The 25262-nt window shown below is 41.3% G+C and overlaps 1 protein-coding gene across 6 annotated transcripts in view; it reads left to right on the top strand.

Annotated features, from left to right (window-relative positions):
* dennd5b (DENN/MADD domain containing 5B) overlaps positions 1 to 24798 on the top strand; it is a 93284-nt gene extending 68486 nt beyond the window's left edge. For 2 of the 6 annotated variants that reach the window (XM_038739018.1, XM_038739016.1), the window contains 13 exons: positions 3182 to 3313; positions 3921 to 4073; positions 4311 to 4392; positions 4470 to 4551; positions 5635 to 5763; positions 7109 to 7230; positions 8410 to 8555; positions 10817 to 10935; positions 11965 to 12152; positions 13209 to 13291; positions 14064 to 14190; positions 14416 to 14590; positions 20342 to 24798. In XM_038739018.1, the coding sequence (XP_038594946.1) occupies positions 3182 to 3313; positions 3921 to 4073; positions 4311 to 4392; positions 4470 to 4551; positions 5635 to 5763; positions 7109 to 7230; positions 8410 to 8555; positions 10817 to 10935; positions 11965 to 12152; positions 13209 to 13291; positions 14064 to 14190; positions 14416 to 14590; positions 20342 to 20525 (1722 nt within the window). In that variant the 3' untranslated portion in view covers positions 20526 to 24798. Of the gene's footprint in view, positions 1 to 87; positions 215 to 3181; positions 3314 to 3920; positions 4074 to 4310; positions 4393 to 4469; positions 4552 to 5634; positions 5764 to 7108; positions 7231 to 8409; positions 8556 to 10144; positions 10187 to 10816; positions 10936 to 11964; positions 12153 to 13208; positions 13292 to 14063; positions 14191 to 14415; positions 14591 to 20341 lie in introns of all 6 variants that reach the window. The other 4 variants (XM_038739022.1, XM_038739019.1, XM_038739020.1 and 1 more) reach the window with 4 other exon arrangements.
* The last annotated feature ends 464 nt before the right edge of the window (positions 24799 to 25262 follow it).

Genomic DNA, 25262 nt, shown 5'->3' with positions numbered 1-25262 from the left:
TTTCCCATTCTTCTCTTTTGTTCCTGTCCTCTCCTGTCTGCTCATGTGTCCCATGCCGGTCGGTTGGGGGTCGGGTGAAACCTCTGTTCCTCCTCCTCCTCAGCAGGTGGAGGGCTGTCTTGTCCTGCAGAACTCTATGGCATTTTGGGAGTGGGACAATGCGTCCCCTCCGCCTATCAAACCGCCTAAAAAGTCGGCCTCTGCATCCTGCCTGGTATGTGGAGGAGCTGCCTGTGTTGTGGACTCCCTCTCACAGACCCCTCCACCCCCCACCTCAAACTCACACCTTACACTCTTACGGAGGGGTCGCACCTGTTCTTAGGTTTAAACTGTTTTACTGAAACACTCTGTTCAGAGACTTTCTGTGCATTTAAATGCATTTAAATTCTTATACTTCCCTTCTCTTGCCACTTCTCAGTGGTGGAAATGTTTAAAGTTGTAATCCTTAAAATGTCCATCCTGTTTGATTTGGAGACACCTGTATGGGATCAGATTTGTGCCAACTTAGTCAAACAAAACTTCTTAAAAATCAAACAAAAATACACATTTGAGAGTAATGAAAACTAACTGAAACTAACTAAAATAAATTCATTTGAAAGTGCAGTTGAGTGCAGCAAGCGTTTTTTGCTTTACATTATATTTACTCATTTGGCAGACGCTTTTATTTAAGTGACTTACATTTGAGGAACAACATACAAGCATCAACAGAGGGGCGACTGTGGCTCAGGAGATAGAGTGGGTTGGCCGTTAATCGGAAGGTGGTTCAATCCTGGCTCCCCGAGGATGCATGTCGAAGTGTCCTTGGGCAAGATACTGAACCCCAAATTGCCCCTGGTGGCTGTTCTGCCAGTGAATGAATGTAAGTGAATGGTGAATGCAGATGTAGTGTAAAAGCGCTTTGAGTGGTCGAAAAGACTAGAAAGGCGCTATACAAGTACAGAGCATTTACAGAGCATCAATACAGCACTATATCTACAACTGACAATACATACTAGTAAGAGCAGCAATAAATACTAAGAGCTAATAGCACATATCACATCAATGGGGTAAATACCTAGGGAAAGAAGTAAGTATCAATACAAGATAATTGTAAGGGGATAGAAGAAGGCGTTACAAGAAAAAGTGTTCTCGGAAGAGATGAGTTTTCAAGAGCTTCTTGAAGTTAGAGAGGGACGCCCCTGCTCTGATGGCGTGTGGTAGCTCGTTCCACCATCGTGGTGTCACAGATGAGAATATCCATGCAGATATGTCCGAGAGACAGTCCGTGATCCGCGCTGAGACAATGCGATTGTCTTGGGGAAGAATAGGTAGAGTTGCATATCATCTGCGTAGCAGTGGTAAGAGAAGCTATGTTAGCGAATGATCAGCCCAGTTTCCGTTCTCTCAAATTGTTATTTTTTGTTTGTTTGTTTTGTTTGACAAATACAAACAAACTACCAGTACTTCTGCTACACTTGTGATTAAATACTACAGAAAACAGTCATTGAGCTTCTACTTTGTAAGTAATCCGACATTAGAGCAGCCACTGTATCTGTTAACAGTGCAGCCAAACAAACTGTGGTTGTTTAAAAAAAGAAGAAAAAAAAGAAGTCGTCCGTCAAGAATAATTGACTATCTGGTGTCATGCTGCACACACAGCTAGTAGTGTTCCAAACAACAGCAGGGCACAGTAACGTTTACAATGATGGGGAGTTGGACTTCTGCGGCCTGTAATTCTTCAGCTAACAGCTCAATGTAGTTGCTCTTCACTCTTCCATTTCTCCCTGCAGTATATACAACTGACCTGCTGATGAAAAAATGCTCAACATGGCCGCTATTTTGTTTTGTAGACACATTTGTGTTGAACAGTTGTGATAAACACAACTCTTACTGATTTAAGATAAGAGGTACCCAGCGCTTCAACACTTTTAATATCAAGCAGCAGCGGTTTGATGTTCCGTTTGCAGTAGCAGTAATACTACAGCTCTGTACGGTGTAAAGACAGCCAACAGTACACAGTGAGGCTTACATTAATTCGATCAAATTGCACTGGCATTGTTTTCCTGTCAATCCCTCATGCTAAATTAGGCAATCTGAATCTGACTCCACCACTACCACTAAAACGACTTCGATATAGAGAGATACTTACCGAGTGTAAATACACTGAATGGCTACTGAAGAAAAAAAGGCAGACCATACAAAGAATCAAAAGTTTGTTTGATTTTATGAACATTTTAAGGATTATAACTTTTTAACAATACATGATCCTACTCTCAATGCTGTTCCTGGAATACCCTGCTGGTTAAACCTCCCTGTAGTCTCCTCCTACCCTCTGTGATCACCTAGGCTGTGATTTAATACAACCACATGTATCATTCACATGTTTTTTCTGTTTCGGTGGTCAAACAACAGAACAAGTATAATATCAGATTATTTCATTGCAGTTTTGCCAGTACTCCATTTTAACCAGCGGGTTGAACAAACACTGAACAACAAATTTAGTCACTAGTTACACAAGTTCCAAAGGTCAGGGGAAAGGGAGCGCACATGACTGTAAGCCATGCCGCATCTTTTATGTGGAGCAGTCTGTACTCATATACGTGAAACTTAGATAAAATTGGATAGCGAAATTGTTCAATGTCGCAAATTAGCAAGTTGAACTTATCCCGAAAGCCCTGCACACATTTGTTTCACCTCCACAGGCAAATCTACTGAAGGTAGCACAGCACTTTGAGCTATGGAGCTTCAGTGGAAACACTACTCACGTCCCAGCACACCCCTGCCTAAAGGACACCTCCTCTTCTGTGTCCTATCCTTTCCTGTTAACTCACAGACGTGTTGGATTTTCCCGGCAAATCACAATCTAGATGAGTGAAAAATGAGAGGTTTTATTTGTCTATGCTCGTCACAGTTTGATCGTGCAGCATCCCTATTAATCCTATTTATAATGACAGCCGGGAAACCAACAGAAGTGAGACACAGCTGACTAAAATCAGATAAAGCTAACTGTGTCAGGTGGGAGCATGTCGTGTTAACCTGCAGCCGGAGTGTGTGCGCTTTGAGGTTAAACCTTTAGCGTGTGTGCATTCATAAATAAGTAAGACACAACACATAAAGCATCTCTCTTAATGACTGTATTGTTTAGGCCTGATCAGTGTGCTTGTTCTCCAGAGCTCACTAATGGGTTTTGTTTGATCTTCAGAAGTATATGCAGGAGGCCCGCGGCCTGGGGAAGAACCTTCGACAGCCCAAGCTGTCTGATCTGTCTCCCGCCGTCATCGCCCAGACCAACTGGAAGTTTGTGGAGGGGCTGCTCAAGGAGTGTCGCATGAAGGTGAAGCATACAGCCACAGCACGTCCCTGCACTCAGAAATGACCTCAGATTCATTAGTAGCTCTGAGGGGCATCATCTCTCAGGTGTGATGTAACCGCTCACGTTTCATCAGCATTAGATATAAGAAATGTGTTTCCTCCAAGTGGAAACATCAAACTAAGAATTCCCTTCTGAGATACTAAAAGTGTTGATAATTAATAATAGCACCCCCATTCAGACCAGTCACTGTCAAGTTAAACACTAGAACCAGGAGTGATGTCAGACACAGCATACTCCAAATGATACCCACTTTGTCATTGGAACCAATAAAACTTTTTTGTGGAATTGTGGTTTTGATGTAGAGAAATAGTGCTAGCAATGGGACTAACAGACTCAAATATGAGTAGTAGTATTAGTTTGTTTGTAGTTTACATTGCATATGGAAATACCACTTCGTAGGCTTTAGTTGCATTTTATTTATTCATTTATCCTTCAATCTATTTTCTGTTCTTTCAAAATTTGTGAGTTTGAAATAATGAATAGTCCTCTCTGTCTTAGAAATATTTAGTTTGAATAATGCAGCTATATTGTACACTATCATTGTGTGTGTGTGCGTGTGTGTGATTAGACCAAGCGGATGCTGGTGGAGAAGATGGGCCGGGAGGCGGTGGAGCTGGGCCATGGTGAGGCCAACATCACTGGACTGGAGGAGAACACTTTAATTGCCAGCCTGTGTGACCTGCTGGAGAGGATCTGGAGCCACGGGCTCCAGGTCAAACAGGTCAGTGCACACACACACAGGGAATGCATTACACATTTCTTAACCAGATTTCTAATAAAGCAAATCTGGTGCTGTCAGTTTCAGGTATTTATGACCATAATGGATATTGAGGCTTTACTGCCTGAGTGATCCTCTTTATGGGTTTCTAATCTCTCCATCCATCAGCGAATGCATTAGCTGCCTTTATGTATGAATTGTGATTTTGGTTTTCTGACACGTTTTTCTCTGACCCCTCAGGGGAAATCGGCCCTGTGGTCTCACCTGCTGCACTACCAGGCCAGAGAGGAGAAGCTGGAGCAGCAACAGGCAGAGTCAGCAGGTAACACACACTCGCTGCTCTGCAGAGTCCACCACGCATGTAACAAAGCCATCATATCCTGTGTTTCTCCTCAACAGTGCCACATGTTCCTGAGAGGAGGAAGTCTGATTGTTCCATAGCGATGCCGTTTCTACATGTGTCTCTCATACAGGATATGAGGTACGTGCTACCGTCCTCTAGTTATGGCTAGATGCCTCATAAGGTTGGCCGCAACTTGTCCTCACACTGTTGGTTAGAAAATCCAACTTGTGATTTGAATAACTCCATACTTAAGTTAAACAGCACTCTCCACCACCATCATCACAGCACCACATGAGGAAATATGTATGCTATTCATCCCTCAGCAACACATCTGTACCAGTACCCACAGGCACACACCAAAACAGCCACTGGTTTTAACAAAGGACTGTTGTTCGAGACATTTTATTGGACCCAATAGATCGGTTAAATTAAATTATCTCATTGCACTTTTCATATAGAACAAGTCTAGACCATACTTTTACTATTCTTAATACTATTAACATAGTAGTACAGAACATACTATTCTTAACAGAGACCTAACAGTTCCCACCATGAGCAAGCACTTTGCAACAAGGAAAAACTCCCTTTTAGAAGGTAGAAACCTCAAGCAGGGGTGGGCAGCCAGCTGCCACGATCAGGTGGGTTGAGAGGGAGGCGGGAGCACAGTAGCGCAATGCAAGTTCCACATAGAGATGTACAATAATAGTAATGGTAGTGGCAGCAATATGTATAATAATAAAAATAATAAAGATAATTATAATAGTATATATAATAATAACTCTAACAGAGGGTGTCGAGCAGGAACACGGGGGCAACAGGTGACCCGCAGCCACAGATCCAGACTCCACAGCTCCAGAGCCAGAAAACCTGCAGGAAGTGATAGGAGGAGAGAGGAGAGGGACGAGAAAGCACAAGACTACCAGAAAGGGGAGAAGTTGTGTTAGTAACATGCAATAATGGGATGAGGTTGCATACAGAGGGAGAGAAAGTAGAGGAGAGAGGAGCTCAGTGCATCATGGGAAATCCCCCGGCAGTCTAGGCCTATAGCAGCATAACTAAGGGATGGTTCAGGACTCACCTGAGCCAGCCCTAACTATAAGCTTTATCAAATGGTTTCTGCACATACACACACAAACTGAAGTAAAAGCAGATAAGGCAGGTTAATGATTTTTATGAACCTTCGTCTATCTATCTTCTTCCCTCCATCATGTGTCTCCTCAGGCACATCCAGAGTATGTCAGAGATAAAGACAGATGTGGGACGAGCAAGAGGCTGGATTCGCCTGTCCCTGGAGAAGAAGCTGCTCTCGCAGCACCTTAAACAACTGCTGTCCCGACAAGCCTTAACCAAGTGAGCACACACGTCACATGCACTCACTTTGTGCTTTTGATAGGTGAGATTGTGCTTCCCTGAGATGCACCTGCACTAATATCACTGCACGTCCCAAAACCAATCACACAAACATTCACCAACATCAGCTTATATCAAAGGTGTGAAGACATCCATAGGTTAGGCGAACCACACGTGTATTTGACAAACGCATAAATCTCACCTTTGTGTGGCCTCCCCAAGTAAGTGTGGCGTTTTCTTTGTCTCCTTGTGGTTCATGAAGCTGGAATGTGCGGCACATGGGGGGGGAAACACCCATTGCAGTTACAGTGGGTGTGTTTCCCCCATCAGCCACAAGCGCAGCAATTTAAGGCAAACTGGAAAATGGGAGACACAAAGGTGAGCTTTATGCTTTAGCAGATATATTTACAAGTAGGTTTCACTGGTCTGATTTGGCAAATGCACTCCTGGTTAAGCATCGCTCATCCGAATCCCTGACCATCAGATACATTCAGGATTGTATTTCAGCCAGTGGAAGTGATGGTCCTGGCTGTACCTGCTCTGCCTCATGACAGGTGACAAGTGCAAAATCCAGTTCAAAACGTTCAGTTTAAAGAAAATAGTAGAAGAGAGGGTCTCAGACAAGGCTAGTCTATCCTGAACTGCCACATTATTCCAGCCCAGGGGACACATGAATTGTCATACTGTCACACTAAGGACCACTTGCAAGCAGCGGTGGCTTGTGGGACATTAAATGATCAGAGTGGGTAAACTGCTCTGATCGAAGCCAGATGAAAGGTTCTCTGTAGGATAGAAATCCACCATTTTGCCTGAGTGAACACAACAAATGAGATTGAATAGATAAATGATAAATAATAGATAGATTTAAATAGAAAAAATATATTATATTTTATATTTATACCTTATAGCACCAAAACACCATAACAAATTCCTTGTATGTGTAAACCTACTTCACTACTACTCAGATTCAGCCGTACTGTCCTCCATCATAATCTCAATAAAGAACCATTCATTGATTTAAATCGATTAATTTGATTACTAAAAAGTATCGACGCAAATTCTTTGCATTAATGCTTCGTTTAATCCATAGCACTATACAGCACACTGTTTCACACAGACAGATTAGTTGTCTGTAAGAGCAGTACGAATGGAGTGAGACATTTTTGTTACTTTAGTGAAGTTATATCTGTACCTACTACATGTGACCCAGTATTTTTATTCTTGAGACCTCAAGTTGTCAGCGTCACACAGACAGAAGACAGACTGTGTTTCAAAGACAGTGGAGTTTGAACAGCAGGTGATGATACTGTAAAGCACGTGAACCTGACCTGTGCTGTGTCCACAGGAAGCTGTACAAGCGTTACGCTTTCCTGCGCTGCGAGGAGGAGAAGGAGCAGTTCCTCTTCCACCTGCTCTCTCTCAATGCTGTCGACTACTTCTGCTTCACCAGCGTCTTCACCACCATCAGTGAGTTCTCCCTCAGCTGCACATGACCTCTGACCTCTGTTTGACAAAACCTAAGCATTAATGTTAAATCCAGACCTCAGCTCAGATTCACACCAAACCTCTATCACAACTGAAGGCACAGGCTGACCAGCTCCGCACGGAAATGTACATACAAAGTACACACTGAGGATTTAATTAAAATGTCTAATTATTGTGAAATGCTTTTCAGTCTTGAATATTATAATCAATACTAGAGTAGTAGTTGCAGTGGCAGGTACAACAACAAGTGTTCTTACTGGTTGTATTTATATACATAAAATAAATAAACATATACAATACATGTATAAATGACATTTATAAACAATTAAACTGAACTAGGTAAGAACTTCTGTTGGATTCCAAAATATGCATAGGTGAGAAAAACTGATGTGTGGTCAGGACTCAAACTGATTTGCACATAATTTGATTATGGTTTGTGGTGAGTTGTTGGCCATAGAATAGCAGATAAAACACAAAGCAGGTCGAGAAATACAAGATTAATTACAAGATAGAAGATACAAGATTTTTTATTGACAGTCTTATGACTGTCAGTAAAAAAGTCAGGGCAACATTTCAGGGAAAAATCTGGGAAAATCTTCCGTTGTCCTGCTCCTATGACCTTTAATACTGTAATACTTAATTCACATTTGTATTTGAACATCTGATGTGCATGTGGATTCAACAGTGAGGGCACCAGTGGTGACCAGGCCGTCACTGTGCTTAATTATCCATCCATACATAGAGCACATGCATCCCACCTTCTCCCCATGTCCCTCTGGTCAGGGTCGTGGAGGGGCAGCCAATACAACCTTTTTTCCAGCAACTGTCTCCACTTCACTGCACTCTCAGGCCATTTGAGCAGTGTAATCCCTTCAGGAGTTTTTTAAACGTCTAATTCAACACAATGTACATGCAGACAAGCACACAAGCATGTGTGTGTTAACTGCACCCACGGGCGGTAATTTAGTCTCCTCTGCTGTGCTGCCTGATCTGTTAGTGTGTTTCCTCTCTGCTGCAGTGCGTTTGCCCTGAATCTGTGGTTTCATAATAAAATAATATAAATAAAATAAATAGGCCCAGTTAGATAACCTGCAATGAGTCTAAAAGCATTGTAGTGTTTGTTGTTCTGTTCTGGCGCTGACGTGCTGTATGCTCCTGCAGTGATCCCGTATCGAGTCGTCATCATCCCCATCAAGAAACTGAGCAACGCCATGACCACCTCCAACCCCTGGGTGTGTGTGTCAGGAGAGCTGGGAGACTCAGGCATCATGAAGATCCCCAAAAACGTCCTAGAGATGACCTTCGATGTGAGTAGTGTGACATTTGACCTCTCACAGGCTGAACACCCAGCTGGTCGCTGTGGTGTGGCGTGAAGCCTTCACTGTTTGGGTGATGTCAGGTTTGTGTGTGTCAGGAATGATATTCGGTTGTTTAACTCCTCTGTCACTGTGAGAAATCACGCTCACGCTCTGCATGCTAGGAGCACTGAACTGTGTGACATTTCCAAAGCATGGTTCTACATGTTGCTTCAGACATTTCCAACAGTCTGCTTTATCTCTGAATGGAGTTTTCGTCCTCTGATGAGTCACATGGGCAACACACTGCCAATTGCTTTACACTGTTCCACTGATCTAAAAGTGGCTGTGATGCACCAAGAAGACAGTAAACATGGATGTAAACAATGCTGGTTTAAAACCTTCAAAATCAGCTTTGCAAGCATTTTAAAGAGAAGGAAATGGATTCGACAGGTTTGTTGGACCTGAAGGATACACACTTTTGGCGGGTGACACTGATCTCCACAGGCCCTTTAGGTCTTTGATGGTGGCCAGTAGAAATGATTGAGTATCAAACTGAATCAGTCAAATTTCAGTCAACAAACCCCCACTTTAGCAAAATGTCTTTGGAGAAAGCAAAGGCTGTTATGCTAAACCTCCATCACAGTTTGCAATGAGGGATTATTACCAACATTTCAGGTGTACGCAAGTATAGTGGTTTAGAGAATCTGACCAAACTGTCAGTTTGTTTACAACCTATCTGATCATCTGACTGTTTGTGTTCAAGCTTTGTATCATGCTCTGAGATCTCAGTAATTACCTGGCAGTGTACAGTGTTATCATAACTGATAGAAATGATGATACAAAATATATATACAGTAGATAAAAATCAGTCCTTGAATTAACAACATACACTGCTGAGTTGCTGTGCGGGCTCTAAATTCCTAAAGTGAAAATGACAAAATGAGTTTCTGTTCCATTTGGGAGGTCAGTTGACTGCTTTTCCATTTTTTGATGGGGACCACGCAACTGTAGTACTGAAACGATGAATCAGTCTATTTACAGTTAGTTATAGTTGTTTAAGCCATTTATCACGCTGAAATGTCAATCATTGCCTGGTTTCAGGCGTCGTATTGGTTCCCAAAAAAGACCATATCTTTGTGTTAGCATGTTCAGATCAGATTAGCATGTTTGACTTCATCCATTTTCACACAAAAGACAAATTTCCAATTTAAAACACGCGGACGTTACCCCGGACAAGACAAGTGACCAGAGGAGCAGTGAGTTCATAGAAAAACAGGAGGTCAATGTGGCTGTAATTTATGCTGGGGTGGGGGTGAAAAATTACCCACAAAAGCGCTCTGGACAGGATAAAAGTCACTGACCAGCGCAGGTAATGTTAAGATCACCCTGCCCCCCCACAGACATATATCCAGTCCCAGCAGGGCTACAGACTTCCTGCTCTCCTCCTCACACTGCATGTCTGTTGGTGTGCATGTGTGCACTGGTGATGTTTTCTGTTTGCATGATGGATGCTGTTCTTGTTTTGGTTCTGAGATCGCCACACCATGATGTTAACTGTCCATCCATTGTGTCCTAACGAGTGTTTCCATCTCCTTCAGTCTGCTTTCAGGCCTCACACACACATCTCCGCCTTGTTCAAGGTTAGAGGAAGCCACTGCTCCATTTCATCCATTTCCCATAATCCTCCCTCTTTGAAATGCTTCTGTTCCAGTTGTCCTGTGCCTGTTTCCCTGTAGGCATTGTTGTCCTGCAGTCAGCCTCATTGTACTTTGACTTGGGTCATAGTTGGTCTGTCCCTCAGCTACAGTCACTTCCATGAGTCTGAATGCTGATCTGTTTTATTATATTTATTATAGTAATTTCAGCACTGCTTAAGACTACTAGGAGAACTGGATTAAAGACAGACGTTTAATGTAGCTAAATGTTCTGAGTTACGTAAGTCTGAAAGTGTGGAATCTTAAATGCCCAGTGCATGTTGAGATAGCATCCTTGAAAAGGATTTAGGATTAATTCAACAAATTCTCATTTTCATGGAATCCATGAATGAAGCAGGGAAATACGATCCTACTAATATAATTATATTCAACTTACTGAAAGTTGTAATAATTTAATTAAAGACAGTAGTGACAGCAATTGCTTTTAATAGTGCTGGAGATCCAGTAATGGTACACTAATAGTGTATATAAAGTAGGATTTCATATTAATTAAAAACACTTTGCATCAACTAGATGTTCTCTCTGCTGTGTGTGTGTGTTGTGTGTATTTTTTAGTGCCAGAACCTGGGGAAGCTGACCACTGTGCAGCTGGGTCATGATAACGCAGGCCTCCTGGCTAAGTGGCTGGTGGACTGTGTGATGGTGCGCAATGAGATCACAGGACACACCTACAGGTGCGTGGAGGCTGCGTATTTTTAGCCAAGCTACGCTTGGTCGGTCAGTCAGTCCACCTCTTCGGTCCAGACTGAAATATCTCTACAACTATCAGATCGATTGCTTTAAAAGTTTGTACACACTTTCATGGTTCCCTGACCTTTCCTCTAGCGCCACCACGAGGTTGACTTTTTAGTTCTTTATTGAAATGCTTTGACAGATATTGGATGGTTTGTTGTGAAACTTGGTCCACACATTTATTTGTCTGGACTTCAATCTCCTGACTTCTGATCTAGCACCATCATCTGGTCAAATGTTGAATTTGTCCAGTACGTTGGTTTATGACCAAATACCTGCAAAACTAATGGCATTAACAGCCTTATGTGTACTTTGTCTTTACTACTAATTAGCTAATGTTAGCAGGCTAACAAGCTAAAACAACACAGTGAACATGGTAAATAGAATCCCTGTTAAACATCATCGTAGACTCTTAGTGGTGTTCAGCTTATAGCCATTTCTCAAAGGTGTGTTTCAGAGCAGGATGAGTGACAGGGGTCTTTTGTACTAACTGTGTACTTCACTGTGTGATAGCTGTTTTAGATTTTGCTTATTTGCATCATGAATTGTTTGTTTTATACACAGATTGTCGTAAATCACTGTATGATTCCAATTTTATCTTTGATTTTTTTTTCAACTTTTTTACATTGACTGTAAAGCACTTGACCTGTGCTATACAAATAAAGCTATTATTATTATTATTATGTCAAGTCAAGCATCAGTTCCAGTCAAAGTGGTTTTTAGAAGAAATACCCTTTTCAGAAACCTTTGAGGTTTTTGTAATTTTTCATAATTTTTTTTTGTAAAACATCAATATCAAGCACGGCATTGCCCATACAGATCCTGGACACTCATTCAACATTTTCTGGATAATTAAGGGTCAAATATCGTGGCATATGCAAGCTGGTCTCCAAGGACTTGCTGAGAAGAAAGAAGCAGTAAGGACACAGGGAAAAGAAAATAAAGAAATGATGTTGTCTCTGTCCCTCCAGGTTTCCATGTGGTCGGTGGCTTGGTAAGGGTGTAGACGACGGGAGCCTGGAGCGGGTCCTGATCGGTGAGCTGGTGGTGCCCAGTGGAGAGGAGGATTCTGGGAGAGCCTGCCGTACACCCCCGCTGCAGCGCTCGCCATCCCAGACTAGACGGATCAGCATCACGGCACTGTCTGGACGGGGATACAGTCAGTATCTGTTAGGCTGTTAGCTGTGCAGGGCGGGGGACTGCTCACGTGTTTTCCAACTCACAACAATGCAGTGTCTCTGATGTCGGTACGGGAGTTAGATCTGAAACCAGCACATCATAAACTTTGTGCTTTAAATGCATTTTTTGAAGTAGAGTTTATGTACAATAAGGACAAAATAAAACTTAACAGTCAGGACTGAGGCCAGGTTTCCAAAAATACTGAGGTCAGTCCCCCCCACCTGTTACCTGTTAAATGAAATTGCTGCATGCATTTCTTTTAATGGAGCAGTTCTTCTAAGAAAACAAAAGCTTAAAAACTCAACTTACCAATTTCAAATGGTCTCTATTTCCCCTATAATTAGTATCGAAACTTCCTGGGAAATGATTTGTAAATTACACAGACCGGTAAGATAAAACACTACTGTTTTATGCCCCAACATAATAGCTGTTTTTTAGTTATTTTAATGTTGTTGATTAAATTACCATTTAAATGGTGCAGTCATAAACTCAAATTAAAATCATCATAATAATAATTCCTTTAAATGCTGGATGAAGGAAATTATTTAAACATGTACTGGCAAACTTTTTTTTATTATTGCACTATCTTTGTCTGTTTGTCCTAAAGAAGTATTGAAGAAGGTGACAAATTAATTATGAGATGGAATATGATAGATGCACACACCAATAACAATAATCAAAAGAATAAAACATTATACTTATCATGAATTCATAATTTGATGGGTTTTTAATCCACAACTTAAATGCAGCTTTGCAACTAAATGCATCTGTTCATTACATATAATAATGAAACACTACAGTGGTCTATAATTGTTCCAGTGGCACTGTCTCTACAAATACTGGAATTAACCCATTAATATGTTTTTGTTGTTAAATGTAGAATTATCACCAGAAACCACCCAAAAAATCCCTCATCATCCTTAACGGTGGCTACGGCCCTGTACAGTAAAATACAGCAGTTAGGTGAATCTCATAATGATGGGTTGTTAATGAGACTCTGTGCTTATAATTTGATGCAGCTGTTTTTTGATTCCAGAACCCACTTCAGCCCAAATCCAAGAGGCCATCGGGGAGGCTGTGAACAACATCCTCAAACACTTCCACAAGCCAGAGAAAGAGGTTAGTGACTGATCCAATCCTCAGTAGTGCCTGAATTCCTCTTTTTGATAATGCATAAACTCATTTCTTATTAACTTAATCACTGCTGTACTCTCTCTGAACCCTTCACATACTAAACTGTGTGAATTTCATTGTGTGGCATTCTATGGCAGTCCTACTGGCACAGCAGAGGAGACAAATGTAGACTTTTATCCAGCATTCCTCTTGTCAGAGGAGTGATGGACAATGATTCAAGAGTGGAGGGTGATGCATACAGCCCTGACAGAGACCATAAACCAAACAACACTATGCAAATCTGCCACAACTACAGGAATATGTAAAGATTTGGCATCAACATTTGGCATCCAACGTTCTACGGCAAAAAGTAGCTCCTAACTGGCCCAGATCACAGAGCATCTGAGGACTGAAACCAACACTTAAGTTGGAGCAAAGTTAGAGGAAGCCCAGAGGAGTCACAGGTAGTGGGCAGCTACAGGTAGTGGATGTCATCCTGTCAGTGTTTTGGAAAAATACGCCCACATTGAACAATAAGCTTTTGTCAAGTGGGAAAAATTCTCACAGCTGTTTTCAGTTTGTGATAAAGCCACTGGCAGCAGCAGACACCGTTAGAGACCAGCTGGGGAATATAGTGGAGCATTCAGCAGCTACAGAGCCAGCCATATCACACAATGGAAAGGCTTGTTTTCCCTTAATATAATTCATTTCCATAATTCACTGGCTGAATGTAGTTGTCAGTCCTTATCATGTGTATTTCCTGGTTGTTTTAATGCAGAGAGGTAGCCTGACCGTCCTGCTCTGTGGGGAGAACAGCTTGGTGGCAGCTCTGGAACAGTTCTTTCATCACGGCTTCAAGTCTGCCCGCCTCTTCCAGAAGACAGTGTTTGTGTGGGACTTTGTGGGTAAGTGTTGAGGACAGTGCCATCTGCTGCTGATGGGCTGAATTATTACTACAAAATGAACATGTAGAAAGTCGTGTAAACATTTGCTGCAAGCGCAGCCTATCCAACAGTTTGTTTAGCTGTAAACCACAGTGAAGGCTCTGTGTGCACCAAATGCTTCAGGAGGAGAAGATGTGAAAGGAAACAAACTCTCTGAGTCTGTAATGTCCTCCCCTCCCTCTGCAGAGAAGGCCGTTGCCTACATGGAGTCAGCTGACCAGATGGGAGACCTTCAGGAGACCGCGGAGCCCCTGGGGATGACCTGTCAATCACTCTGTCACTATGTCAACGCGGTCAACTCCACTCCTAGGAACATCGGCAAGGATGGGAAGTTCCAGCTGATGGTCTGCCTCGGAGCCAGGTCAGTTTTGAGAGAACGCTGCTGTCACTCATCTACCTTGGACATGTCTGCTTTATAATTCTGTAATGTGTATTGTATTCACAACAAACAGGGGCTGGAAATGTATAAAATTAAATACATACCAGGGCACTCATTTGTGGTTGTTGGGAACTTCAGGAGGATAGTGAAAGTTTTACACAAATAACAGCGTCGGCTTCTATTATTTATTATATTTACACATATATTGAACAGAGAAAAATAATCAATGATCAAATATGTGATATGACAAGGATAACCATGTGGGGACAAAAATTGTGGTCCGCACCGATAGAGACACCTTTGGAGGGTTAAGACTTCAGGAGTTCAGGTTACAATTAGGTTATGGGTTAGGGTTTGGGTAAGGGTTATGGTTAGGCATGTAGTTGTGATGGTTGGGGTTAGGGTAACAGGCTAGGGAATGCATTATGTCAATGAGCACAAACTGTGTGTGTGTGTGTGTGTGTGTATGTTTGTGAGATGGTGGTGTGGTTGGTCAGTGTTTTTTCCTGTGTTCTGTTTAAGCTACATACTACTGCCCTCCCACCTGGTTCCAATTTAAAAGATTAAGTCTGGTTCGCTATGTCTTCTTCATACTTTGGTGTTTTTGAACTCAACAGTAACAGCAATCATGCACATAAATAAAATACTATCTATTAATTTCCAGGCCAGTAGAGTTCGTTTGAAGTTTGATAACTGGTGGTGATGGCGCAATGGATAAGACACATGCCTTTGGTGTGAGAGACCCGGGCTCAATCCCCCACTGTGACCCATCCACCAATGTGTCCCTGAGCAAGACAGTGTTAAACCTCTGACATGTATAGCAATTGTAAGTCGCTTTGCATAAAAGCGTCAGCTAAATGAATAAATGTAAACAGGAAATTTATCGATTTTTTTTTTTTAGTCAACATTTTAGTAGAAATGTAATACTACTTAATTTACTTTTATTCATTTAGCTGACGCTTTTATCCAAAGCGACTTACAATTGCTATACAGGTGCTGGTCATTCAAAAAGTGAAACTTGTATAATGTATACATTCATTCCACACAGACAGATATATTTCAAGTGTTCATTCCTTTTAATTTTGATGATTATAACTGACAACTAATGAAAACCCCAAAATCAGTATCTCAGAAAATCAGAATATTGTGAAAACGGTCAATATTGAAGACACCTGGTGCCACACTCTAATCAGCTAATTAACTCAAAACACCTGCAAAGGTCTTTAAATGGTCTCTAGTCTAGTTCTGTAGGCTACACAATCATGGGGAAGACTGCTGACTTGACAGCTGTCCAAAAGACGACCATTGACACCTTGCACAAGGAGGACAAGACACAAAAGGTCATTGCTAAAGAGGCTGGCTGTTCACAGAGCTCTGTGTCCAAGCACATTAATAGAGAGGCGAAGGGAAGGAAAAGATGTGGTAGAAAAAGTGTACAAGCAATAGGGATAACTGCACCCTGGAGAGGATTGTGAAACAAAACCCATTCAAAAATGTGGGGGAGATTCACAAAGAGTGGACTGCAGCTGCAGTCAGTGCTTCAAGAACCACCACACACAGACGTATGCAAGACATGGGTTTCAGCTGTCGCATTCCTTGTGTCAAGCCACTCTCGAACAAGACACAGCGTCAGAAGCGTCTCGCCTGGGCTAAAGACAAAAAGGACTGGACTGCTGCTGAGTGGTCCAAAGTTATGTTCTCTGATGAAAGTAAATTTTGCATTTCCTTTGGAAATCAAGGTCTCAGAGTCTGGAGGAAGAGAGGAGAGGCACAGAATCCACGTTGCTTGAAGTCCAGTGTAAAGTTTCCACAGTCAGTGATGGTTTGGGGTGCCATGTCATCTGCTGGTGTTGGTCCACTGTGTTTTCTGAGGTCCAAGGTCAACGCAGCCGTCTACCAGGAAGTTTTAGATCACTTCATGCCTCCTGCTGCTGACCAACTTTATGGAGATGCAGATTTCATTTTCCAACAGGACTTGGCTCCTGCACACAGTGCCAAAGCTACCAGTACCTGGTTTAAGGACCATGGTATCCCTGTTCTTAATTGGCCAGCAAACTGGCCTGACCTTAACCCTATAGAAAATCTATGGGGTATTGTGAAGAGGAAGATACGATATGCCAGACCCAACAATGCAGAAGAGCTGAAGGCCACTATCAGAGCAACCTGGGCTCTCATAACACCTGAGCAGTGCCACAGACTGATGGACTCCATGCCACGCCGCATTGCTGCAGTAATTCAGGCAAAAGGAGCCCCAACTAAGTATTGAGTGATGTACATGCTCATACTTTTCATGTTCATACTTTTCAGTTGGCCAACATTTCTAAAAATCCTTTTTTTGTATTGGTCTTAAGTAATATTCTAATTTTCAGAGATACTGAATTTGGGATTTTCATTAGTTGTCAGTTTTAATCATCACAATTAAATGAAATAAACATTTGAAATATATCAGTCTGTATGTAATGAATGAATAGAATATCAAGTTTCACTTTTTGAATGGAATTACTGAAATAAATCAACTTTTTGATGATATTCTAATTATATGACCAGCACCTGTATATGTTAGAGGTCGCACACCTCTGGAGCAACTAGGGGTTAAGTGTCTTGCTCAGGGACACATTGGTGGAAGTGTCAGTGGGGGATTGAACCTGGGTCTCTCGCACCAAAGGCCATCACCACCCTTTAGGGAGGGTGTTTTAAATGTTGTCTTTTTTATCAACTTAGTTAGCCATTTAACTTTTGAAAGTATTACTTAAGGTTTAAAACTTAAAACCTCCAGACCTCCATTTTTTATGTTCCATATGGTATCTTTGCTTAATAATAATAATAGTAAACTTTATTTTATAGAGCGCCTTGAAAAGCAGCTTCTCAAAGCGCTGTACATAAAATCACAATACACAGAAAAATACAACAAATAATAATAATTATAAAAACAAAAACAACACATTAATAATAAGAAAAGGCCCTGTCACCCATAGATTTTAGGTGCATTTGAGGAACAGTTAACAGATTACACTGTGAGGAGTGCAGTATGCAATTCAGGGTGTAAGGGATTAATAAGCCAGATAAGTATTGCGGAGCCAAGCCGTGTAATACCTTGTATGTCAACATCATGATCCTGAAATCGACACGGAACCTGACTGGGAGCCAGTGTAAGGACTTCAAAAAGGTGGTCAGATTTCCTGGTTCCCGTCAGGATCCGGGCGGCAGAGTTGAACATATTGTTTGTTAATTGTGGTTTTAGAAACTCCGGCTACAACGGCGTTACAGTAATCCAGCCGTGTGACAACAAATTTATCAATCAGCTTTTCAGATAAATTTAGCATTGGGCGTAGTCTGGCTATATTTCTGAGGTGGAAAAAGAATGCATTCACAGTGCTCTGAACAAAAAATCAAAGGTGAGGCTGGTGTCAAAAATTACACAAAGGTTCCTCATCTTACTTTGGGTCTCTAGAACAGAGCCATCAACAAACAGGGACAGTGGAGCCTAACCTGGAGCCTAACCTATAAGCATAACCTCAGTTTTCCCGCTGTTTAGGCAAAGAAAGTTATTGTTCATCCATGCTTTTATCTCAGCAATACAACCAGAAAGATAACAAACATCAATGTCTTCACCAGATTTAGAGTGAATGTAGAGTTGGGTATCGTCAGCATAAAAGTGATAATGGAGGCCAAGCGATTGCAGCAGATTCCCAAGTGGAGATAGATAAATAATGAAGAGTAGAGGGCCTAGAACTGATCCCTGAGGAACACCAGTGAGCACCGAGTAAGTGTCAGACCTAAAGCCACACATAGAAATAAAATGGGAACAGTCAGTAAAATAGAATTTAAACCAGTTTAAAACTGTGGTGTCCGAACAATAATGCTGCGATGATGTGTTGAGAAGAAATCCGCTTGACACTGTTCTTGATCATAAAAGTTTATTACATCAAGGAGTTCAGCATCAATTACAAGCTCTGCAGCAGCTTGGAGAGTGATCCAGCCCGATGGCCACTCTGTCTTTCTGTACATCAAACATAGCTTATATAGGATATGTTTAGGTATCTGTTAGGTAACATAGAAGGATTTGACTCTGCAAAATAAAGCTCCAACCCATAGAAGGGTACAGTACTATTCTGAGGTAACAAAACAAGGGGTTAGAGGTCAAATTCTATAGAAGGGTTCAGTCCTTACATAACCACCAATCACTGCTCTCCCCTTAGGAGGTCACTGACCCTCTGTCCTGCTGCTACAGTGCTATTTAAAACATATATTTTACACCACAAAACACTTTCAAGACGGGTAAGTAATAGACCACAGTATTGAAGGCGGCTCTAAGGTCAAGAAGAATAAGAAGTGAGATAGCTCCAGAATCAGAGGCCATCAACAAGTCATTGGTAACCTTGACCAACGCTGTTTCAGTGCTGTGAAATTTACGAAAACCTGACTGAAGGGGTTCAAAGAGGTTATTGGTTGTAAGTTGATTACAGAGTTGAGAGGCAACAACACGCTCAAGTATTTTTGCCATAAAGGGAAGATTAGAGATGGGACCAAAGTTGTTAAAATCATCCACAGAAACATTCTCTTTCATTGGTACAGGTGTAACAGCAGCAGTCTATAGTACTACTGGAACGATCCCAGTATCCAGTGATTCATTTATAATGCTGAGGATAGTAGGGCACCACACAGTGAAGCACAATTTAAATAGAATAGTTGGAATTGGATCCAGCAAGCAACTGGTTGATTTCATGCTGGATACCTCCCTTGTGAGAGCCTCAGAATCAAGCAGTGAGAAATGAGTGAAAGAAACCAGTGAACCCAGATGAACAAAGGAGTGAAGTGGCACAGTCAGGGTTAACAGAAATTTCTTTGTGAACATTGACAATCTTTGAATTAAAAAACTGTAGAAAAGAATCACAGAGCTGCTGAGAAACAGGCATAGTGGAAACAGGATTAACTTGAAGCAGTCTGTTTATGGTTTGGAACAAGTGTCTGGGATTATTTTGATTATTTACAATATCTTAAATGATGACATTTGTTCCTCCAAATGAAATTAAATAAGATCTTATCTAATTCTTTGTATATTTCAGCAGGCATTTCCAGTGACAAGGATACATAGATCTGGATATTCCCTCAGTATTAGATAGTAGAACTCCATAATTCAGTGAAAGAGCCCTGTTGGATCTTTTTGTTATTTGTTAAATCGTAGGGCTGAAGTTTAGGTTATCGCAAAGATTTTCATTTTTATCACACCCATGTATGTGACTGGGTTCTTCACTGGACACCATTAACTTGTGATAGTTCACATTCCTGAAGTGGTAGCCTAATAAACAGATTGTTTAAGTTTTTTCTTAAGCCTGAGACAGTAGAAAATTCCTTAACATCTGTAATTGCTTAAATCCATTCCCCTCTATTAGACAAAAAAATGTATCATCTGCCAGTTGAGATCATTTAAATGATCTAAAGTCACTTTAGGTCTACTTTGGAACCATAGACTGTATAAAAACTTGAAACTGACATTTTTCTAATGTCAAAATTTGTGTGACAAGGAACAGAGAGGGGCCTTCCTTCAGAGACTGTGGTAGCGACCAGTGATCCGTGTGGCAGCCTGGCAGCAAGGCAGCGGGCAATGTTTGGTGTGGCAGCGACCAGTCGGCGGTGTGGCAGTAACCAGACCACAGAATTGGCTACGACCCCTGCTGGTTCAATATCTACTTATGCCGCCTTACTAATGCCGTCTTACCTCTTGCTCTGCAGAGACCGTCTGCTGCCCCAGTGGCTCCCCCTGCTGGTGGAGTGCCCGGTTATCCTGCGAATGTACGAGGACACAGCCCTGCTCAGAGACCGCACCACTGTCAACGCACTTATCGGCGTCCTGGAAACGTTGCACGACTTCCCCATCACACTGGAAGCCTCACTGGTCAAAGGCATCGACCTTTAGGCCAAGGAGGGACCACCAGGCTACCATTCAGCTCTACATTTTCCTTCAAAAACCCCAACTCACTACCACCAACTTCATTTACTCCAGCACTGTTGGCTCTGGGATTAGACACATGACCAGGAAGGGAGGAAATGAGGGACAAGCGGTTTGGTTACCAAAGCAAAAAGTTCCACTGCTTCATGTGAGAAGTTGGGGCTTTGGATCAACCTGAAGCCTGGATGCAGTATTATCTCTCTAAAAAAAAACTTTAAATTAAATTACAACCAGTGCTTAATCAGGTTTTACATCATTAACTACAAATACGTCACATTACTGTGGACAATTTCCAAACACTTTCCGGTTGATTTTCTGCCTTCCAGGCAGCCATTGGTTTCACTTTGTTTCATGACGTTAGAAATCGTCTTGAAGTCACGTGAAGTTTGCTGGGGATTTGTAATCCATCGTAATATTTTATATTTTTCATATTGTCAACAAATCCCATGAAAAGACTCAAACCAACAATGTGGTAGTCCCTTTCTTAATACTCTCTGACTTCCCCACTCTGTCTGTGGCTCTCAGCTTCAAGCCCATTGGTTCCTACTGAAAACAGAAATATTTAAAAGCAACCCACAAATATATATTATTATTTCTATAAAAAAGTTTAGCTATCTCCTAAAACAGCTGCTAAATGTAGTTTTTACTTTACGCAAACAGAAGGAAATAGAGCATTTGTTGGGGACTATTTTCAGCAGCGGATTAATCCAATTAATGTGGTGCTCAATTGAGAATTTGGGGCAGCAGGACAGTGTGTGGGACTGAGTCAGAATAAAATACAGTGTGTGTGTTCATGGTTATGAAGGAACATGTCACCCAGTGCAGCAGTGAGGCTCACTGATAGTTTAATAGTTCCTGAAACACAGTCTATGGCTCAGAGGACGAAGAGACATCAAATACTTGTTAGTAGGATCACTTCATTGTTTGGGTCATTTCATAAAATGTGATGACTACAAGAAAAATATAGAATATCACCAGATTATTGTCCCTGCTCTCAACAGCATTAACATGTAATGCTAATGTAATTTCACAGTGTACTGTAATAAACTGAGAATAGCAGCTTAGTAAGAGAAAAATCCATCTAAAACATTTTTAAGAATGCTTCACAAAACTAGAGACAAGAAGATAAACAGTGAAATATGCAACTGGTGTGTTTTTTAAAACGTTAGTAGAAGCAGCCATTTCCTGTGTGCTAGCTGTGTAGCCTAGCCCACCTTCTGTAGGTACAGCTGCATAAACCGAGCGATAAAATCTCTTTGTTCGCTTGCAACTGGGCGTTACGGTGCCACCATCCCCACACCCTAATTAGCGTTAGCAGTAGCGAGCATGCCTATAGAATGAGCCTATGTGGGAAGAAGAGACGACCTCAGGAAGAGACAGAACGGTCACTGACCCACGGAAACAAGGATTATGACAAAGATGGTGATGGATGGACTCTCGTACAGTGTAGCGTTCTCTCTTTCTGTTAATTCGCTGGACTTTTGTTGGGCATTTTCTCTACTTTCAGTCTGTGGGTGAACACAAAAACTGATCTCAGTGATGTGGTTCGGTAGCTTAACCTGTGGCTTCATGGACATTCCTACCAGACTGCAGGGACCGCCTGGTTGGTTTTAAATGGTGTGTGTGTGTGTCCAAGTGTGTGTTTGAGTGTGTATCGTATTTCACAAATGTATGTGCTCTGGTGTGTGTGTTTGCCTTCCATTTATTTTCTTCCAACTTCAGCGAAATCTACTGTGTAAAACAATCTGAACTCAGGGTCTACTTATTAGCTTTTTCTGGAGCTTACTCAGCTGTCATCATATGACTTAAATATGGATATTTATGGTTGAAAGCTCTGGCAAAGGCTAGTGAGTGGAGTGTGAGTTAAGATTATTTTGCCAAAATACTATTCGTAAGGTCAAGAATGAACGTTTACGCAAGCAAGCAAAATGGAACTCAATGGTTCTCAAACTGGGAGGACGTTGATGTTGTGTTGAGCAGACCTAAAGTTGCATGAATATGATTCATGTGGTGACAAACAAAAGCGCTCTGATGCTAGCAAGGCTGTTTTGCTAACCTGAATCTTGATTCATTACCTGCCACTAGATGAATAACACGACGTCCCTTTAAATCAAAGTTTGTTGTATGGAGGGTTAGTTCAGATCCTGCATCACAATGTGACACCAATGTAAACACATGCTGGTATTTCCAAGAATGTATGTCTGTATGCCGCACTGTAAATGCCATCATTGTTTTTGAAGAAATAGTTCAACATTATGGGAAATACACACATTGGCTTTGTTCCAGAAAGTAAGATGAAAAGCTTGATCAGTCATCTAATGGAGGAGGACGATTGAGATTCCTTCTCAGACTACAGCTGACTGAGTTAATTTGGTACATGAACAAGGCATGTACCAAAGAATGAAAAGATTGATCAATCAGTCTCACGTCTCTGTTATAAAATAGAGCTGGACTCCAGGCGTGTTACACCTCTGATCAAGTGTGTATTCATTCGTCCAGAAATTCTGTGCCGAGTCTTAAGTTACAATAGTCGTGAGCACAGGTTTTGGTCTCTGTACAAACACTGTGGTACCAAACCATGCTCTGACAGCAAAGCAGCTTCCAGTAAGCTAGGCTAACCGTGTCCTCCTGTCCACTCAGTGGACAGACATAAGATTTACATCTTTCCCTAAATGTTGAACTATAGTAGCATTAGTTTGATAAAGCTTAGCAGGACAAACAAATGAATACTTAACAGCAGGCATCAGTTTTTTTCACACCTTGGAAGTTCAAACTCAGTTCAGTAATGTGTAGGTTGTTGAAAAAAATACATATTTTTTTAAGAATAAGGTTGGTGTTATGCTGTATTTTTCACTGTCAACAAATTCAATGAAAAAAACACAAACAATGAACTGGCCACCATACCCTGTCTGTTGTAAAATACATAAATCTTTAAGAACACCTCACAAAAGTATGGTTTTGTTGTCATCCTAAAACAGCTGGTCACTGTAGTCTTTACCAATTGTCACTCACAAGAGAAAATGGTGCTTTTGTTGGAACTATTTTCAGCAATGGATTAATACGCAGTTCATAATTAGGCACCAGGATGTGTTTTTTTTTCTGTGGGGTTTATTTTTTTTATTTATTAATTTTTGTCTACCTTTGCATTCATTGTTGGTTTGGGTCTTTTCGTGGGATTTGTTGACAATAAGAAAACTATAAAATATACAGAACAGCCTTGTGAGGAAGTTTCAGATCAGTGCGTGATGTTCAAACTTTTAGCTGCAATGTTACATGAATGCAACACGGCCTCTAGATATAAAAGTAGGGACAATGTCTTACTATTCATTTATGATGTAAGAATTTCATTCAGCCCCCACCTCCTCCAAACACAGACAAACTTCATATTTTCTCTACTTTAGCGGCAGCCAACAGAGATGGGTGGAAACTATTTTTCTTCAGACAGATTTTTATTCCCCCTGAAACTTTTGCTGCATGAGGTTTTGCCACTGTTGCCACGTACTACTGTCTAAATGAATCCTTTCTGAGAAGCATGTTATCATGTAGACTGAGCTGTATTTATTGTGACCTTCTCTAATTAATTCTAGATGGTAGGTGAGTTTTGAGGGGACAAAAAGTGGACATCTTTGCAGCCCCAGTTCCCTGTAGTATTTTTGCTGTTTGAGTCTGTGAAGGACATACAGCCTGTCATTTTGCTTTGAATGTCTTGATTTCATGTATTTATTAATTTAATATTAATCCATGGCAGGTTGGCAGTAGCACTGGTATTATAAGGTTGATTAAACCGGTGGAATAACTGGAAACATTGCTGTTAGGCCACTTCATGTGTTTTTATCATGTTTTAACCCTCTGTGCTCCTGCTGCTGTGCCCCTGATGCCTCACCTACAGGACAAGCACAATAACAAATTCCTCTGTCACATCCTGGATTTGTTTGTGTACAAACTCTTTGCTGATGGCTATAAGGCAAACTTCTAGAGGACGGTTGAGATTCCTCCTTAGGCTACTGAACACTTTGCTTAATTAATTTGGAACATGGACATGTCACATGTGGTATTAACCCTGAGTGCGTCTGCTCAAACAGCGAACATGAAATGCAACTGACAGCCATGTAGTGGCTGTGCATCCTGCTCTTGGCAAGAACACCACGGGACAAACAGAGCTTCATGTCTGTGGACTGACTACTCTGTTATATTTATTATGCCTATTTCAATAAAAAAAACACTGTGTGTGTTAAAGGCGTCAGGTGTTTGTGGGTTTGTCCATAAACTACACTTACATCCATGTTCAGTGTGTCTATTGGAAATGTTAAATGGTGGGAGAAAAGTCAAAAGAGGATTTTCTTACAGGGAAGCAATGTTAACTACAGAGTGCAGATCATCAGGGTTGGGAAGAGGGAGTGCAGGGCAGGCTGTGTGTCCAGCGTATATGCAGTGTAAGCTTTCTTAAATAGCTATATGCAAAGGTAGAAATGCAATACCCAACATAATAAGAATATTGGTAGAAAAACAACAACAGAGACAAATGTATCCATAAACTGTCAGGATATAATGACGTAAATAGGTAAAATGTGTTATATTAGTAGGCCAAAACTCTTAGGAAGGAGATGAATTATAGTAGTCCCAAAAATTGTCCTAGATGCAATCCTATATACAATATTATCAGAGTTTCGTGCAGTATTCATTCAACTTTTTTCTGTTTATTTA

Source organism: Micropterus salmoides, unplaced genomic scaffold (genome assembly GCF_014851395.1).
Source record: "Micropterus salmoides isolate LMB-PRFRI ecotype aquatic unplaced genomic scaffold, ASM1485139v1 Ms_hic_scaffold_23, whole genome shotgun sequence".
NCBI classification, from domain to species: Eukaryota; Metazoa; Chordata; class Actinopteri; order Centrarchiformes; family Centrarchidae; genus Micropterus; species Micropterus salmoides.
Note: the sequence above shows the minus strand (reverse complement) of the source record. Positions and strands in the feature narration are given on the sequence as shown.